The sequence below is a fragment of the Anguilla rostrata genome, chromosome 6, assembly GCF_018555375.3.
Source record: "Anguilla rostrata isolate EN2019 chromosome 6, ASM1855537v3, whole genome shotgun sequence".
Lineage (NCBI taxonomy): Eukaryota > Metazoa > Chordata > Actinopteri > Anguilliformes > Anguillidae > Anguilla > Anguilla rostrata.
The window spans coordinates 49,469,106-49,487,378 of NC_057938.1; the positions used below are offsets into that span (position 1 = coordinate 49,469,106).

Here is an 18,273-nt window from a genome sequence, read left to right on the forward strand (position 1 = left end):
AACCAATTATCATGCATATGCAAGGTTGAAGCACAGTGACATTCTGAGTCTGACTGAGTTTTCCTTTTTCATTTTCAGAATTTTCTGAATACTGTGGATATTTTAGTTGCTAAAGAAACGGAAGGAACATGGGACATATTAAATGCAGACAACGTCAACAACATGACTAGCTCTGACTTACTGAATTCAGTAGAGGAAATCGTAAAGGTCATTGAAGACACTTTCATCAACATAACCACATCCACAATGCAGTTGGACAAAACAATATTCTTTGATGACTACAACATATCCTTTTCAAATTCAAATGACAAATTAAGCGTGTTGAAATCAATGCCTCGCTTCCAAACTGAAATTACTACTGTACACTTTCGCACCCTGGACATAGTTTTACCGCCACGGAACCTCACCAGTTCGGATAACACAATTAATGGAGCTGTCGTATTAGCCTACACGAACAGCACAGTTGCTAACGTTACTCTGACATTCAAAATAAGAAACACAACACTGGGCAATCCACAGTGTGTCTTCTGGAACTTCACAGAAACAGCCTGGGACTCATCAGGGTGCGAGGTGCAAACTGACGGGAACGAGAGCATAACGTGCGTCTGTAACCACCTGACCTCCTTCTCCATATTGATGTCACCTTTCATCCCCGAAGCAATCAGTCGCCTTTTGGATTTCATCACCTACATTGGAGTGGGCATATCAATGGGCAGCCTGGTCCTGTGCCTCATCATTGAAGCCATCGTTTGGACCGCCGTCACCAGAAACAACATATCGCACATGCGGCACGTCACCATCGTCAACATCGCTGTGTCCCTGCTGATCGCAAACATATGGTTTATGATTGGGGCGGGCATATCGGATATTGATGAGAAGACGCCAGTTGGACCCTGCAGTGCTGCAACTTTTTTCATCCACTTCTTTTACCTGGCCTTGTTCTTCTGGATGTTGATTTCAGGCATCCTGCTTTTTTACCACATGGTCATGGTCTTCTCTCACATGTCCAAGAGGGTGATGATGGCCATCAGCTTCACGGTAGGCTATGGCGCCCCCCTAATCATTGCTGTTGTCACGGTTGCAGTTACGGCACCACAGAATGGATACTTCCAGCAAAAGGACGCTTGCTGGCTCAACTGGTTTCAGACAAAGGCCCTCCTTGCTTTTGTGATTCCTGCCCTGGCCATAGTGGCCATAAATTTTATCATCCTGATTGTGGTCCTGTATAAATTGATACGGAGGGGAGTGGGAGAGAACCAGACAGACGAAAGAAATGCAGTGGTGGTCATCGCAAGGTGCATCGCTGTCCTCACCCCTTTCTTTGGACTCACGTGGGGATTCGGAATAGGAATTATGATCGAACCAAAAAACATTGGCCTCCACATTGTGTTCACCGTTCTCAATTCATTACAGGTACTCATAGATGTTTATTCATTCTGGTTTTATCCAAGTGATTTTACGTTATGCTTAGTTTATTTGATGTATCTGCATGAAATAAAATGATATATGCAAAATGTATAGAGTATTTAAAGGAATTATTGCTTTTCAGTACATATATATATATACTGGTTGCGTCTTACACAATTATTTAGTCTGCCAACACTGATGCTAAAAACTAAAATTAATGCTTTGTGTTTTTCTTGTGAAGGGTTTCTTTGTTTTAGTGTTTGGAATACTGTTAGACAGCAGGGTAAGTTCTGGAGTTTTAACATTATTTATATGTGAATTTATTTCTGGAAACAATTAGAAGAAAACAATTTTTTTTAAAAACATTTTGTGCAGAACATCTTGTGTTCAGAATATTTGTCATTTCCTGGAGTAATTGCCTGTTCTTTTCCTGCAGATACTAGCAGCATTAGCAGGGAGATTTTCATTTGTACACCCAAGTTCCAACCGCACAAGGGTAAGTGTCTGTGTGAGGAGGGGTGGGTGTGGCTCAGGTGTTAGCAGATCGTTTGTAGCTAGCAACTGCAATGATGCAACTGAAGAAGCACAAGTACAGCAAAGTGAAACAACAAGCCAACAGGGCTCGTTCAAAAACCAACCTTGGAATTGCTTTCCTTGATGGTTACAGCTATGAAAAAAAACAGATATAAAAATAAAAAAATGGATATAAAATCAAAAAATGGAGGTGAGTGGGTGGGGTTGATGAGGACGAGACTACTTTTATTTTAAACACAGGGTCACAGCAAGGCTAAAAATCCCGCATAGTATGTTTTTAATCCTGAATATTTATTTTATAGAGCACAAGTCTAAATCCCTCTTCGTCAAGTGGATTGGGTCTGTTTCAAAGACGACACAGAAGAGGTAAGTGGACTTGATTGAGAGCTACCTATAAAACACATAAGTGTGAGATTGTACATTATTTGAAATACATTATGGTTGGTGTCTGTGGGTCTTATATGTTTGGACATACTCCTTCAATACTCATTTCCAGTTAAATCAAGGACATTTTAGACTTGCAGCACAATCATAAGAGTGTCATGTCATGTAAGACCCCATGTAACTTCACAATTCACAGCAACACCAAAAATTACTTTTTTCCCCCAGAAACACATCATGTCTCAGAGGCTGCATCCTCAACCCAATCAACTCCTGCTTCACAGTCTTTCCTAAATACTTAGTGCTGTTCAGCATGGCTGTCTATGTTGTTATATAATTATATACCCATCAAGATCATGGACATACTAATGGCCAAATGTCAATGCATATTATTAGTTTACAAAGCACCGTTCTTTGTCAAGATTGTTATTCTTCTTCACATTCTTCTCATTTTGTAAATACTATTTTGTCTTAACGGTTTTGCACTAGCCATACCAAATGCATCATGATTTTGGTACTAACCATACAAAATACATAACCGTTGAATAGCACTATATTGTATGTGTTTTAATGCCTTTTTTGTATGTTGAAAATGTGTTTTCCTTCAAATATATTATACAGTGTCATGAAAATGGTTGTCCCCTTCCTGATTTTCTTTATTATTGCATATTTGTCACACTGTACATTTGTCAAGGTTTCAGATCTTTGGACAGAATGTAATATTCGACAAAGGGAACACAAAACACATTTCTAAAATAATTTCATGAATTTAATGAAAAAACCAAAATCATATCAATTGTTATGACTCCTTGTGAGGAGGAAAAAGGCATTGCTAAAAGTGACCAACGCGGCGTGTTAAAAACCCTCAGTGTTCCTTCTCCGGATGACCGCGATGATAGCCACCGTCAAAGCGACCGTGCCGGCGGCTCCACCAATCAGCACCCCGAGGACATTTCCTTCGATCCGCTGGCTCTCGCACATCTCGCCCACGTAGAACGTGGCCCGGCTCGTTGCACATCTGCAGCGAACGAGAAAATGCATTGTCCACCGCATGCGTGCAGTAATCAGTGCCCAGAGCTGCAGTCGTTCTCCTGAGCACACAACGGGACTGCACATCCTTTTTTTATTAGATTTTTTTTTTTTTTTTTTTAGCACTGACCGAATGAAAATTTATTCATGTTTGTGGCATCCCAACCCGAATTAGCAAATTTTTTCATAACAATTTGTTTTTCAACTCCTAAGCTATCAAGCAGCTAATATCTCTATTTACCAGCTAGCATCACTCATAATAATTCCATCGCCCCAATAGATAACACCGGTGACCCGTAATTTGGGTTGTGACCCATAGTTTGTACCCCTGTTACTGTAGAATGTCCTGCAGTATTAGTGACTTTGACTGTAAACGGGGCCCTGCCAAATCAAAAACCAATCATCACTAAATAATGGCTGCAGTATTGGCCTAAATTTATGTAAAACACGTCACTTTCAGTTAAATGCTGAGCAGAGAGAAGTATGATGTGAGAGACGATGGCACTCATGCACTGTTAATTTACAGAGAGGTATTTATTTATTTATTCATTTATTTATTTACAGTATTTTTTTTGTGTGTGTGTGCTTATCACATCATATTACAAATGATTTTGTCGGGTGTGGGCTGGACTTGGGTTGAGACGGGCGGAGTTTGCTTCACCTGCATGTTGCCTGTCCGTGTCGCTCTACGCACGCTCCCCCGTTGAGACAGGGGTTGGGTCGGCATGGATCGGCGAGGACGGATCGTGCCTCTCGCTGTTTCGGGACCTCAGCGGGGCCCACAGGATTCTGATGGGACGTTTCCACCCGGTCCCGCAGAGGACCGGCTGGTTTTGGCTTGACGGGAACCTCTGACTTCACCAGATGGGTCAGATCTGAAAGTGTTCACGGTCACACCAATGTGCACATTTGTGTATTTCCATTAAAAGACTGGGAGCTAGTTTTGAATATATTTACCTTCAAAGTCAACGGTTATAATGAGGTCATCGTTCTTCAGGAAGCTTCTCCTCATGAGCTGCTGGTGTGATATAAAAGTGCTCCAGCCAAATTCAGGGCCTCTGTAGCACTGGCAGGACTCGTCCCACACTCCTCCGGAGCTTGGTTTGTTCCACATGGGGTCCAATTCTGGGAAACACCGGAAGCGCATACTGACACTTCGGAATTCACCCATTTGAAAAAGAGTCACAGTGTCACCGTGATTAATGCAAGCCTGTCCTTGCTCATCCCCTAAGACGCTGTTTCAGTGTGTGAAAGAGGAGAGAGCTGGCCCGACCCAATAAGCAACATACTTATTCTAAAATACATTTCATTTATAATGTTAGGTTTGCCCGAGCGGGGGCGGGGGGGGGGGGAGTTGGGGGGGGGGCAACCAAATGAAATCCTGCTTAGGGCCCCTCAAAGAGGAACTGGTACCTTGCCAGGGTTACCTGTATAAAGCAGTCCCGCGGGGTGCTGCATAACTGGCCAAAAAAAAACAAAAACAAAAAAACGGGACAATCCAAACCAGAAGAGAAAGAAAACAAGTGGCTTTAAATAATCCGGACGAAGGTGGCGGTTTACCCGTGGTGAAGCTCCTGCTGGCCGACATTCGAAGCCGCGCGTCCGGATCCTGGTCCATGGCGATTACGGTGGCCTGGCGGTCCGCCGCCGGCCACTCCAGCACCCCGTCGTTCTCCCCACTGGACAGGTGGAGGTACGCGCTCACATAGCCCGCCACGGCGGCGGCTTTGCCGTTGGGGTACACTCGGACGCTATAGCCGTAGCCCTCGGGGCTGTAGAAGAGCGGACTGGCGATGGCTTCGCCGCTGGGCGTGGTCTGGAGCAGGCGGGTGAAGTTGCGGATCTGCCAGACGTTGCCGGGGCAACGAGCCTCGGACAGGGTTATGTCGTCGATGAAAATGCCGCCGCTTGCGCCCGGCCCAGCGACGCCCTGGAAGACGTAGCGGAACTTGTCCTTGCTCTGGAGCGTCACGTGAGCGATCTTCCAGGACTCATCTCCATCGCCTGAAAAAGAACAGAGGCAAAAACAAGAACTGAAGATGTTTTGTTACTCCACAGATCTGTTCCAATAGGGTAATTACATTTTAATTAAATATGATCTACCAAAAAAACTTCTGTATGAATCTTACACCATATTACACTTCAATAAAAATGACTAGGCCTTCTTAAGAGACATTCTAGACAACACCAATACGAAATGTATTACGTAAAATGTAGGCTGTTTCCACTGGATTCCCACAAAATCTGAAAACCACACACATAGTCAAACAAATTCTCAAACACCTTCTGAAAACATTGAACGATTAACAGTCAAGTTACCTCACATGCATAGGCAGAAACAGTACACTTATCATTACGTAGTGGTTTAAGTAATACTGGTAAACGTGTACATGGAGCACCTTTGATGGTGTGCACTTTCTTGAGTTTACGGACGTTCCCTGTCCCATCGTCCGCTTTGGTCCAGATGACGAGCACGTCGCTGGTGTTCCTTGTGGTCTTGTAGAAAAACTGAAGGCACTGCTGGGTCCTCTTGGGGTACAGAATACGAGACTCCAGGACGGCACTTTTACCCACTTCCAATCCGGAGGTTTTGAACTGCATGTAATATCCAGCATCTGCAAGAGAGCGTGTGCTATGAGTTAAGACCATGGTCATTTTCCAAACTTGCACTCCCACCTTATTAAATTACAGTTATTGAGCGAGTCTAAGCACAAATACGACAGATGCTGCAAACTTCATTCTTGTTTTTTTTGACAGTGGTGGAGGTTGAGGTGGATTTCCTCCTCATCACTGTAAAGCATTTAAGAGTGAGAAAAACTACATAAATACAATGAACTATTATTGTCATCGTCGGTAATAGTAGTAGCAGTAGCAGCAGCAGTAGTAGCAGTAGCAGCAGCAGTAGTAGCAGTAGCAGCAGCAGTAGCAGTAAAAGTATTTTACCTCTGCAGCGCCCAGCCAGGGTTTGATCCTCTGACCCAGAGGTGCTCAGAGTCTGGACCCAATCGGCATCGTCCTCCTCGCTCTGGGTCATGCCACATATATTGATCTGCTCGAAGGAGCACTGGTCCAAGAGGGTTACCGTGGCAGCTGAAACAGGAACCGGCGATGACAGGAAATGAGGAACGCTGACCCTGAAACCTGTGCCCCCCCCCCCAAAAAAAAATATTTTCTGCCCAGAGGAAAAGCTCTCCGTGAGACTGCTGCACTTACCGCACTTGTACATGCGGTTCAGCCTGACCAGGTCAACCGCACTGAAGTCCAGACGCTGGCCGATGATCTCGTTGAAGAACGGGATGGCCGTGGTGATGGTGGGCACGGATTCGTTCTTGTTGAAGGAGAGGGGCCTGTAGTGCATTATTGATTCGTAGTCGTAGGGCGTGTTCAGGTCGGTGATGAAGTCGTCCTCATACTTGTTGAAGTTGTGCTCCTTTCCTGTGAAAATATAAAGATTTGGATCCTTTGAATAACACAAATATGTCTGGGCTGTTTACTTACTAATGGTATAAAGCCTTATATCAGAGTAACCTAATGTGAGTGGTATATCTTTTAGGAAGATACAAAGCAAATGCAAAAAGGCACACAGACAAAAAGCAACCAATTTAGGAATTTAAATCTCTAGAGAACAGAATTGCAATCAAACTAGAATAGCTACTTTAAATCTAATATAAGGATCAGGTATTTTAAATTCCTAAGGTTTGAATCTGAACTACCATTCAGTTTGGTTGAGATTGCCACAGTGTTTTTTCAATCATTTTCAGAAAATTTAGCGTGGAACATACCAGGAATGATTTGATCCCACCAGATCTTGACATAGTCATCCCGATCCGATCTGGATTGCTCGTGGTAAAATCCCAGCGCGTGCAGAAGCTCATGTTCAACGATGGCCTTGCTGTCACACCTCTCACCAATGGAAACATTCTGGCCCTCGTGCAGATCTCCCACAAACGACCAGCATCTGTCAGTGTGATTGTTACAACAACGCTGTCTTCCAAATACAATATAATACAATTCATTGCTCGTTCACACCTGCAACTGAACAAAGTGTTTATCAGTGGAGCAGATTCTCTCAGAAAATTACATCTGGTAGAATGGGAGCTATCTCCAACCACCTCAAAATTTGTGCAAACTGGTGCTGAACTCTTCCCCCAAAAACCCCACTTTCAAATTTATGAAGAATATTTTTCGATTCTAACTAGATAGAAAAAGGCGGTTTCACGACATCTGTATATTGATAATGATATTTCTGGAATCCTGCTGAGTATGATGATTGGAGAAATTGATCTGTTAAGGTTTTTAGCTTCTTCTTTTTTTAAGGAAGACTCTGTGAATGGAAAATACAATACACACAAGCTTAAATAAGAATACTGAAGATCTCACAAATTCCGTCCATAGCTCGGCCATAGTCAAATCTGTTTATTCCTTAAGATATCGTATTTATATTAACCCACAACAGGGGTCGTAAAAACCAAAGTCGAACAAGCAGACAAGTTGTTTCGGCTAAGCTCACCCGCTCAGTTTCGTGAAGGACAGGTACGTTTCCTCTCCTTCATAGGGTTTGAAGTCCACACACGATTTCAGACGGTACATTTCAAATGCTTGGAGAATCACGCCTTTTGCGTTCAGATCTTTAAAATAGAAAATTAAATGGTTTCAGTGGAATTTAAAATATTAAGTGCTTTTATGCCATCAAAACCTAAAAGCGGGCAAACACACTCAGTTGTTAGCTTTTCAACCGTGTGTAAAGCTTTTATTACTTACCCAATGAATCAGTTAAAATGTAAGGTATGGGAAACTTCCATCTTGCAGTCTCATCCAATATTGCGTTTCTTTTTGGCTTAAAAAAAACAAACAAAATGCAGTGAATAAATGCAATAGCCTTTGTTTAGTCATACAAGTTTACTGTAGATAAGTTCGCTTACATCTCCTGCAATATCCCCCTCAAACAGTTCTCTCTCGGATTCTGAAACACAGCAATATTACTGCGGTTATGGGAACAGCAATATATCAGTTTTAACTGTAAGATATTTTTTAGGGATACACTATAATGTTCAGTTGACAAATCAAATATTTTTGAAGAGAATATTACCTAGATTTATTTCAGGAATATCATCCCTTAACTCCCCTCTGTCAGCTTCACCATCTATTCGCCAAAAGAAAACAAAAATATACAATTTCACATGTTTACGAGTAAAACATCACCTCAGTTATTAAATTTTATATTATAAAATGTCCATACCAGGAAGTGCTGGAATTGCTTGAACCTGAAAATGAAAGACACCATTACAATCCCAAAATTTCACTGCGTTGCTAGAAAGGGACAGCTTACGCAGTTTAAGTAGGATACACATACCTTGAATATAACGAATATAGTCAAAACAATGATTCTGAATGATGGATTGAAGACCATGTTTAGTCCAGAAAGACACGCGTTTCTCTTGCAGCGTAAACGCCTCTGTAAAAACAAGGGACACAGATGTACTTTGAGCTAAATATCATAAGCAGAAATTGCTGGTGTCAAAATACCTTCTTTATGATATCCGTAAAAGACATAAATACTTGGAGCCATTCAGTCATTCTCAGTTACGTTTGCTTTGCAACTGTCAGCACTTGTCTATGCGTTATCTTATCATTTTTCTTAAATGATTATCAAAAAGTTTATGACAGTTATGGGGGTGTTTTTTTAAGTATGAAGGTATTAAGTATTAATTTTGATGTTTAATTTACATCAGTGCATTTAAATCCTTTTTGCAATTATCTCAACTGTATTTGGACGAATGCTGTGAATTGGATTCTGTAGCCCCATTCGGGGAGTTTCTGAGGTACAACATGCAGTTCACAACTATATGTGCCAATTTTCGTTCATAAATTTCTGACAATATGTATTTCCTGTATATTCAATGGTAAAATGCATAATAAAAAGCGAATTTTAAAAAGGTACACCAGTAAATATGATTATCATTGGAACAGAAGGGCAGCCTCAGACGTAAAGTGAAATGCTTTACCTTGCCACTGTGTGGCGCTCAATAGCCAGTTACAGACCAGCGCTGTACGTGGCATGTGTGCTACCAAAGTGACACACACACAGGTGTCAGGCTGTAGAGAGGATTCCATCATTCCACCCTGTGTGGGTGCTGAATTCGTATTCTGCCATGTCCCTCTTGTGCGAAGAACGTGAGAACGCTTGATTTCAAGAGCAGGCTAATTCAGCCTATTGTCTAGGCACGGCTCTATCTGTTGCCGGAGGCAAGATTGTGGACTGGGGAGGGGGTTTGGATGCAACACAAAGCATTGACCCCAGACATGTGACACCCTAAGTGACTTTGCCTAGAACTGACCCTGCTATTGTCTATAGAGTATTCAACACTATGTTCATAACCTCAAGTAACACTTACAAGAGTGGCATACAAGGACTGAAACAGAATAACTATTTTTTGTTAGAATGGGGGAAATTATTAAGTGCCGCACATTTATAAGTAAACAATAGATTTAATTATTATTTTTCTCTTTTTGCCTTTCTAGCATTGATCATAAAAGACTTCAAAGTGTCGAAGTTTCTCACTCCTGCATTGGCCAATCAGTGTTATCGTGTGACTGAGGGGTGCTCTTTACTCAAACCCAGGCCCTGCCATGATGGCGACTCTGAATTACACCACAGCTGTAGGTGAAAAAGGTTGGAAGGATGCAAAAAACAAAAAACAACAAAAAAAAAGAACTCTTCAATAAGTTCAGAGAAGCCAAAACTTGCCAGCAGAAAAACTCACAGCTGTGGAGAAGGTCTAGGTTGTTGAAGTTGCTGTATTGACTGAACTCTACAGGTTAGACTGTAACCCATGATGGCTTCAATCCTATGGTGTGTTTTGGTTGTTTATGACGCTGACATTATGTTTTTCAAAACGTGATGCCTGAACATTTTAATCAAAATTATATGTTGTAAATAGATTTAGTTGTTCGTGTACATAATCTAATGCGATATCAATGTACTCTCCAGTGCGAGGGTAAAGATATGCAAGGGAAAATTAATGTGATCTTGAAGATCATGTTTTTACCCTGTCAATAAAAAGAATAAAAATGACTGCACCCCTGTTGCTGTGATAAGAGATGATTAGGGACACAATTACATAGTCATCAAATGAATGGACTCATTATTCCTACCACTATCATATCAAGATGTAGATAGTGGGTTTAAAAGTTCAAAGTTTCAGCAATATGCTCACTCTAAAATGTCAGAATTTTAAAAAGTAGGATCCATTTTGCATTGATATACAGTAGAACATTTTTAAATAGAAAATTAAGCCATTCAATATTTACAGGCAACAACAGTGTTTTCATTTCTACAGGCAGCTACATGATTACAAAGATTGACACAATGGTTTGTTCAGTCATCTATGTCCCTATATCTCATTTGGAGATAATTATTAGTACACCACATTCACATAAATCACTTCTGTTTCTAAAAAACATACATCTTAAGAGGATCATGATCAAATCAAATGCTTAACCTGACACTACTTTTTATGTTGTCTTGCCCTGGGTTTCCATTTCCAGTTACACAGCTGAAGGAACTGAGCAAAATATTGTGAAAAAACTATTGAGGTGTGCTTTTTCTTTTGAGAAACCAGAAATTACTTTCTTCATATTAACATCTTACATGAAAATATTTTGAAAATAAAAACAAAATTTTATTGTGATTGTAAGGAACTTGATGCCAGTGTACATTCATGTAATGAACACATTTTAAATTAAATGGAGAATCCATTCACACTAACAAAAGTAAGAAAACGTATCCAATTTTATTAAATGGACAAACAAAGTTATGACAAAATGTGGCATCCCCAAGGAATGTGTCTGTCATTCATCTGGCTTTTAAAAAGGCCTGAGAATTTGGTAGACCAGGCAACATAAATACAAAATGCAAACAAATTATGAAATTTGCTGGTGAATTCCTCTTTTGTGCAGGGGTTCATGTTTCCATCATTTTCCAACATTTCTTCGGTAATAAGGAAACCCACAGGCCATCTAAAATAGATTTAGAGCAGTAGTGAGATCATGAATGTCAATGGTGCCAGAATTATCCTTTAAATACGTTCAAGTAAAAATGGGGGATTGTGAACATGTGGTGGGATCTGCAGTTGACCATAATTTCACAACATTGCAATTCTATTTAAAATTAACAATCAACAAGACATGAATCTTGAAAAAGTTTGAAATATTGATCTATGTTGTGGCTTATTAAAAACAGAAAACTGTTATGTGTTTGATGTCACTTGTGTCTACCTAGAGTTTTCCTCAGTGTGGATATTAGCTGCATTGTTAAAATGTTTAACTAAACACTATGGACATTACTAAAATGTGAAATTTACCATTTTTATTTTCACTGGTTGTGAAATTCATCAATGGATTCATTCCGTTGGACTGACAGGAACTTCCGTCTTGATCAGGGGCGTCAGATCTTTAAAGACAAAATATCTTAGTTTTACCATCGGCTGAATCAAACTTAACAAACTTAACATGGCTTAAACACTAAAAGTAATAAACATAAATAGTTTTAAAAGATGAACAAATGGCAAAAACCTTCAAAGTCAACGAAGATAATGAGGTCATCATTTTTCAAGTAATTCCGCCTGCGCAGGTCAAAGTGCTTTATGAAATTGCGCCAGCCCCACGAGTTCCCTCTGAAACACTGACAGCCAGCATCATAGGTTCCCGTCACCGCAGGGTTGTCCCAGAACAGCTTGCCGTCAGAAGCTGAAAAGGCAACAGAGGACGAAACTGCACGTAACCACCAAAACAGAACTGGGAATATGATTTAGTGATGTTGAATGCTAATGTGGAAATAAGATGGCATTTTCTTGCCATGGCCGCATTGTGATTTTCTTCCTTTTTTCTTTAATTCTCACTGTTGAAATGTACATCTTGCATTGTGTAAATTTCCCACAGTGGAGAAGCACTTTTTCATACACCTTTCACAGGGGCAAAGTTTTATATTGTGATCACACAAAACTGAATTTTTAATAATCACACGATTTCTATCGATTCACTATTGGTCTTTAAATGAATTTAAATAAATTAAAATCTACTACATATTTTTATATATATATATATATATATATGTATGTGTGTGTATATTTAATATTCATGCATAAATTTATATCTAAAAGATTCAGAATAAGCGCTTCTCCATTGGGCAAATTTACAAGGTTACAGCATAAAAGCATGTAAAAGGTGCATGTCCCTGCAGGACAGACAGCAAAAGACCCATCTCTATCCTATCCGCATCCCAGTTTGCCCGTGGTCCGCTTACTGGTCATCCAGTCGGTGGTCAGGCTGCGTGCTGAAGACATCCTCAGCCTGATGTCGGGGTCCTGGTCCATGACCGTCAGGGTGGCCTGCCGGTCCACGGCGGGCCACTGCAGCACGCCGTCGTTCTCGCCGCTGGCCAGGTGGAAGTAGAGCGCGGCGTAGCCGCCCGTGTAGTCGGCGTAGGTGGACCGCGGCCAGAGGGTGACCCCGAAGCCGTACCCCTCGGGGCTGTAGAACCTCGGGCTGAGGAGGGCCGTGCTCTCGTCCGCGCTCTGCAGCACGCTGGAGAAGTTGCGGATCTGCCAGACCGCGGCGGGGCAGCGGGTCTCCGACAGGCTGATGTCGTCGACGGATATCCCGCCGCCGGATTGGCCCGGGTCGCCGCGGACGCCCTGGAAGGTGTAGCGGAACTTCGCGCCCACCTCCAGGGGCACGTGGGCGATTTTCCAATCTCTGTCGCCGTCCGCTAAAGAGGAGAGGGCGAACGTCGCTTAAATCGATTACCTATCTGTTTTGAGTGAAATCATTTTAGATTTAGCATCTGGAAATATGAGTAAAAGCATGCGAGGACTCCCAGTACACACACATACTACAGATATACAGAAGTAAGACTGGTACCCCAGAATGTGTGAATCTTCTTCAGCTTTCGGACTTGCCCGGTCCCATCATCCGTCTTCACCCAGATCACAAGCCTGTCCTTCGGGCTCCCTGTCATCCTGTAGAAAAACTGCAGGCACTGCAGCTCCCTCCTGGGGTAGAGAATCCGGGACTCCAGCACAGCAGACTCTCCTGCCTTTCCAGTCTGAGTGTCGAAATGCATGAAGAACCCTGCATCTGGAGGTTCGTTGCGCTCAAGGTTAATTATGCTCAAAAGTATGGGCCTCTGTTCAAGCATGTGTGGGTGTGAGTGTGTGTGTGTGAGTGTGTGCATGTCTGTGTGTATGTGTGTGTGTGTGTCTGTGCGTAGGTGTGCGTGTGTATGTGAGTCTGTGTGTGTATGTGTGTTTGTCTGTGTGTGTGTCTGTGTGTCAGGCGAAGAGGACTCACCCCCACAGCGTCCGGTCAGGGTGTGGTCCTCTGACCCAGGCGTGCCCAAGGTGTGAACCCAGTCGGCGTCGTCGCTGGAGCCCTGGATCATGCCACAGATGTTGATGTACTCAAAGGTGCACTGGTCCAATAGCGTGAGAGGAGACGCTGTGGGGGGCGGGGTCTCAGACTCAATCAGCGTGTCAACATCCCTGGCGGCTTCCCCGTCATCCATGTGTGCGTGAGTGTGTGCATGCACAAGGCTTTCTTGCATTCATTTACTGTATCTGTTTTACTGTACGCAATTTGAGCCACTGTATGTCTGTATGTATGTAGGGCGCCTTATAAATTTTGCATTCCTGGTGAAATCGCACTTTGATCTTCCTGGGATACTTTTTTTAAAAGTATCCAGATAAGAGCAGCTTTCAAGTGAAAAATTAGTGTAAAGGGATGTGATGCATGTGTGAGCATGCCAGTGCATGCATGTGTGTGCTCATCTGTGGATGTTAATCGTGGGTACATATTGGAAGTGATTAAAGCACATAAAGATTATGAAGGGTGATAAATGAATCTGTATATTTTGTGAATGTCATATGTAACATGACTGAGAAGTAACATGAAGCAAGCTCTTTGCCATCAGAAAATGCCCCACTTTCATTGTTTCAAAAATGAATGTTTCGTAATACTTACAGCAATTATACATCCTGTTTAGCCTGAGTACATCGAGGCTGCTGAAGTCCAAATACTGGCCAATAATGTTGTTGAACGCCTCGATCTTCGTGGTGATGGTTGGGATGCTGTCGTTCTTGTTAAAGGAGTATGGACGGTAATGCATAATAGACTCATAATCGTAAGGAGTGTTCTGGTCAGTAATAAAGGTGTCATCGTACTTATTGAAATTGTGCTCCATGCCTGTAACATTAAGCAGAATAATCAAAATAATTTTTTATCATAATTCTACTGATTATGTAATTTATAACATACCATAGTCTAAATATCCTACACACAAAATCGTGGAATGATAACTGTGTTGTCTCGCTGGCTCTCTGTAATCCTTTGATACATTTATCCGAACACTCAAGAACTATAGCTTCACAAAACACCGGTGTAGCCTACAGTAAAGCAAAGCTAAGCAGACGGTCATGCCCGTTTCACTTATTCTATCATCATAGTGACAGCAGCTCGAGGCTTAGGCTAACCTGGAATGACCTGGTCGAGCCAGATATCCACGTAGTCATCGCGGTCGGTGCGGGACTGCTCGTGGTAAAAACCCAGAGCATGCAGCAGCTCGTGCTCGATCACAGCCTTGTGGTCGCATCCACTTCCCAGCGACAACGTCTGGCCTGTCTGCTGGTCTCCAACCATAGACCAGCACCTAAAAAAAATTTCAACAAAAAAAAATCATGTAAAAAGGCACTGAACAATTCGCTTGAGACGAACCACTTAAGAGTATCGATTGGCATCATTTAACGTCGTAACAGAAATCGTTTATAGCATACCCGTCAAATTTTTCGAACTTGATATACGTCTTCTCCCCATTGTATGGCTTGAAATCGACGCAAGATTTCAGACGGTACATTTCAAATGCTTGGAAGATGGCACCTTTGGCATTCAAATCTGAAAGCCATCAAATGAAACAAAAAAAACATAAACTGATGTGGCATTCAGTTCAAGTGCATAAATCTCTGAGTGCTCCTGAAACAGGCCCCAAAATCAAATCTTTTCAAGACCAAATCTGCCCATAGTTTTTTTTTTTGTTCTTTTTTTTGTTGTTGTTGCTTTCCTCTAAGTAGGCTACACACCAGCCATATACAGCTATCATATGAACTCACCTAGTGGACACAAAGATAAATAAATAAAAAACTTTGAAATTCATGTTGGTTGTTTGCCATAATAAATAGGAGATTACTTATTACAGCGGTTGCAAGTAATGGCATTACAGTTTTTCCCCCCAAATGTAGCAAATAATAGGAGGTTACGTAGTTCTGTAAACTGCTGAGTAACTGTAGGCCCTTCTATTTGCAACGTCAGCAAATCATATCAAAATGACATAATGTTACATACCAAGGCTGTCAGCCAGAATGTAAGGTATAGGAAATTTCCATCTGTACGCTGTGTCACTGAGCGCATTACGTCCGGGCTATTTAAAGGAAATGCGAAACAGATTAGGCTTTAACTAGAAGTACGCACTGGGAAACACATACATATTTTGTAGAGTGGTTTTTGCATCTTAAACAGAGTAAATTTGTACAAATCTACTTAGACATAAAACTGTTAAGGTAAACTATGAATGCAACCTCAATCTATTTGTGGGGCAAATGTACTTACTGGTAAGGCCATGTCCCCTTCAATCAATCGAGTCTTTGCCCCTGTCAATAACATTTTTAGATTACTGGCTTGCATATAAAGAAAAAACATTGCAATATTAAAGAGCATTTTCTTTGTGTCTAGTCATTATTAGTATTGCTTTGCCATTGCATGTTATCACGATAGCACATAGCATTGTCACCAATCATTAAAACTCACCCAAGTTTAGGTATGGGTTTTCAAGCATGTCATTTTCAGCTTCATACACTTCTGTAAGGAAAAAAAGACCACGTCATAACAACATTACACTTTGCACATCCCCTGGATTAGCCCTCCAAATGCATGTCTCTCTGTTACTAAAGATACATGATGTATGACATACCATTCTTTTGGAATGAGAGGGGAATCTGCAAATAATTAAATGTAATAGGTCAAGATCAGGAATCCATACAGTACATAATAATCGAAAATTATTCATTGGCAAAGGCTTGATCGGCACACTTACAGCATATGAATTAGGCACTGCAACCAGTGCTATGAGGACAAGAAGCTGGAGCAAACCCATTGTGGAAATGCTTGGAGCTGAGGACTCTGCATAGGTTTAAATGGCAGTCTATCCAGACAGAACTTTAGCCTTTGACTGTGATCAAGTCCATAAAGCATACTTCAGCTGTAAAAGTGTGAGTTATGGCCTTGGATGTTATCAAGAGCCTTGGCGCTATACAGTTCTGTGGTTTTATGGCCAAAAGCACATGTTATTTCATCATGTTGCATAAATCCGCATTTCATACTAACACACCAGTTTATTTGAGGTTAGGGAAAAGTGCTGAGCAAAGACTGCCAATGCCGAGTGAGAACGGTTTGCCACTAGAGGGCGTATGATCTAAGAGCAGAACAGTGAGAAATTGCCACAGTTCACCCATCGTTTGTCTTAGTTAAAAAAAAAAATTTAATAATAAAAATTCAAATTGACCTTTCAGTTTCTCTCCAAAGTGTAATGACTTGTAAGATCTTTGCCTCAAACCAAGGCACAATTAGTCTTTTTAACAACTTTTTTTAATCACAATTTTTAAATGCCAGATTGTGGTTTGGTCCTTAATTAGAGGTCTGTCTTTGAAATTTCTTCACAGTGGAATTAATCAGCTCTGCTGATCTTAAACCAGAGGGCTGACACAAACTATCATTCACAGGCAGACACAAGCATCTGCTGGTTTGGCCATGAGCATGTAGGATGGATTGCTGAGGTTTCAGTTCACATCCAGCTTTGCCTCAAACACACAAAATTAAAAATATTTTGTCTCATTGCTTTGTTACTATATTTTGGCCACTTTATAAATGCTGTTCAATTAAGGCTGATTGTGCAAGTCGTACATTGTTACTTCATACCTTGATCAAAATAGTGTCCAACGACCCAAATGGATGAGTCAGTTTCGTCAACAAATGACAAGTCACAACTTGTGATAACTAAGGAACAGTAGAACAAGGGTTACTTGGTCGGGTTTTTGGACAATGAAATGTGTGCTTTAACAGTTGTTTGGTCCGAACAAGCCATTAAATGGGTTTATGTTCAATGCCTATTATTTTCAAGCCAAAAAGCACAAAAATCACATTGATTTTTCCTGAAAAGATGCCCTTCTACAATTGCTTAAGATCTTTTTTCAGGCCTCAAAACACTGTCCTTAGAAGAACCAAGAATTTTGTGTGCTTCCTTCTGCATTAGCCTTTGATCAGTTGTTTGTTGATCTTAATTATCTCTACAAAGAAAATTACACAGTTTACTAGAAGACCCTGTCAGAGATACAACTAAAGCCAGGCGACACTGGAATATTGTTGGCTCCTCCTATCATTTTTAAAACGTTTATTTTCAGTGTGTTCAATCAAGGTCAGAGACTAGCTAAAACCATTTTAAAATAATACATCTAGCCGATTTAAACTATTTAATGTTAGCCTACGTTAAATTATTAACTATCGAACAATCTGATTGGTATGTGGTCAATTAGAAGACTACCTTGACACCTTAACGATAAATAAAAGCAATGACGCGATTCCTTCAAACAAGTTACTTAAGCAGGTGGTAGCCTGCAATATTATACTGATATGTGGTAACTAGTCTCGATGCGTTGGTTGGTGAAGCTTAGCTCTTAGCTAATGAAGGCTATGCGGATATCGATAGATAGTCTACCCAGTGTTGTGTTTTGTGCGCACACTACAGCTCATATTAAGTAATTAGCTATAACTCGTTCAACTTTACGTGGCTCGAATGGCGAGTTAACTGTAGCCAACGTA

The 18,273-nt window shown here is 41.3% G+C and overlaps 3 protein-coding genes across 4 annotated transcripts in view; 1 reads left to right on the plus strand and 2 right to left on the minus strand.

Moving 5' to 3' along the window:
- LOC135257500 (adhesion G-protein coupled receptor F1-like) overlaps positions 1-2,854 on the plus strand; it is a 47,720-nt gene extending 44,866 nt beyond the window's left edge. Inside the window, exons 26-30 of the mRNA XM_064340292.1 lie at positions 79-1,413; positions 1,649-1,690; positions 1,844-1,903; positions 2,244-2,307; positions 2,551-2,854. Of these exons, the coding sequence (XP_064196362.1) occupies positions 79-1,413; positions 1,649-1,690; positions 1,844-1,903; positions 2,244-2,307; positions 2,551-2,624 (1,575 nt within the window). The 3' untranslated portion in view covers positions 2,625-2,854. The remainder of the gene's footprint in view (positions 1-78; positions 1,414-1,648; positions 1,691-1,843; positions 1,904-2,243; positions 2,308-2,550) is intronic.
- A 215-nt stretch (positions 2,855-3,069) lies between these two features.
- On the minus strand, positions 3,070-8,873 carry mep1a.2 (meprin A, alpha (PABA peptide hydrolase), tandem duplicate 2). The gene is made up of 14 exons (XM_064340293.1): positions 8,705-8,873; positions 8,591-8,615; positions 8,441-8,494; positions 8,274-8,314; positions 8,113-8,188; positions 7,862-7,979; positions 7,134-7,309; positions 6,565-6,786; positions 6,295-6,441; positions 5,751-5,966; positions 4,912-5,355; positions 4,309-4,476; positions 4,013-4,226; positions 3,070-3,340 (listed from the first exon to the last, which is right to left on the minus strand). Exons 1-14 carry the CDS (start codon positions 8,759-8,761, stop codon positions 3,178-3,180), a joined length of 2,121 nt encoding a protein of 706 aa, XP_064196363.1. The 5' UTR covers positions 8,762-8,873; the 3' UTR covers positions 3,070-3,177.
- Positions 8,874-11,009: 2,136 nt separating this feature from the next.
- Positions 11,010-17,939, minus strand: mep1a.1 (meprin A, alpha (PABA peptide hydrolase), tandem duplicate 1). Of its 2 annotated transcripts, none has more exons than XM_064340297.1 (14): positions 17,374-17,939; positions 16,370-16,394; positions 16,207-16,257; positions 16,009-16,049; positions 15,745-15,820; positions 15,180-15,297; positions 14,880-15,055; positions 14,371-14,592; positions 13,702-13,848; positions 13,273-13,488; positions 12,656-13,120; positions 11,926-12,099; positions 11,715-11,803; positions 11,010-11,370 (listed from the first exon to the last, which is right to left on the minus strand). In XM_064340297.1, the coding sequence occupies exons 3-13, from the start codon at positions 16,232-16,234 to the stop codon at positions 11,754-11,756; spliced, it is 1,713 nt and encodes a 570-aa protein (XP_064196367.1). In that variant the 5' UTR covers positions 16,235-16,257; positions 16,370-16,394; positions 17,374-17,939; the 3' UTR covers positions 11,010-11,370; positions 11,715-11,753. The 2 variants fall into 2 exon arrangements, with proteins under 2 accessions (XP_064196367.1, XP_064196366.1); XM_064340296.1 differs by lacking the exon at positions 17,374-17,939 and adding an exon at positions 16,493-17,326.
- Positions 17,940-18,273: the final 334 nt, after the last annotated feature.

Coding starts and splice junctions, on each gene's coding strand:
- mep1a.2 (XM_064340293.1), bottom strand. CDS start 8,761: ATGGTCTTCAATCCATCATTCAGAATCATTGTTTTGACTATATTCGTT. Junction 4,227..4,308: donor TATAACCGTTGACTTTGAAG/GTAAATATATTC, acceptor GAACACTTTCAG/ATCTGACCCATCTGGTGAAG. Junction 3,341..4,012: donor CACGGACAGGCAACATGCAG/GTGAAGCAAACT, acceptor CGTTCGCTGCAG/ATGTGCAACGAGCCGGGCCA.
- mep1a.1 (XM_064340296.1), bottom strand. CDS start 16,552: ATGGGTTTGCTCCAGCTTCTTGTCCTCATAGCACTGGTTGCAGTGCCT. Junction 15,298..15,744: donor CATTCTGGCTGACAGCCTTG/GTATGTAACATT, acceptor GATGGCTTTCAG/ATTTGAATGCCAAAGGTGCC. Junction 13,849..14,370: donor AAACAGGATGTATAATTGCT/GTAAGTATTACG, acceptor CGCCCCCCACAG/CGTCTCCTCTCACGCTATTG.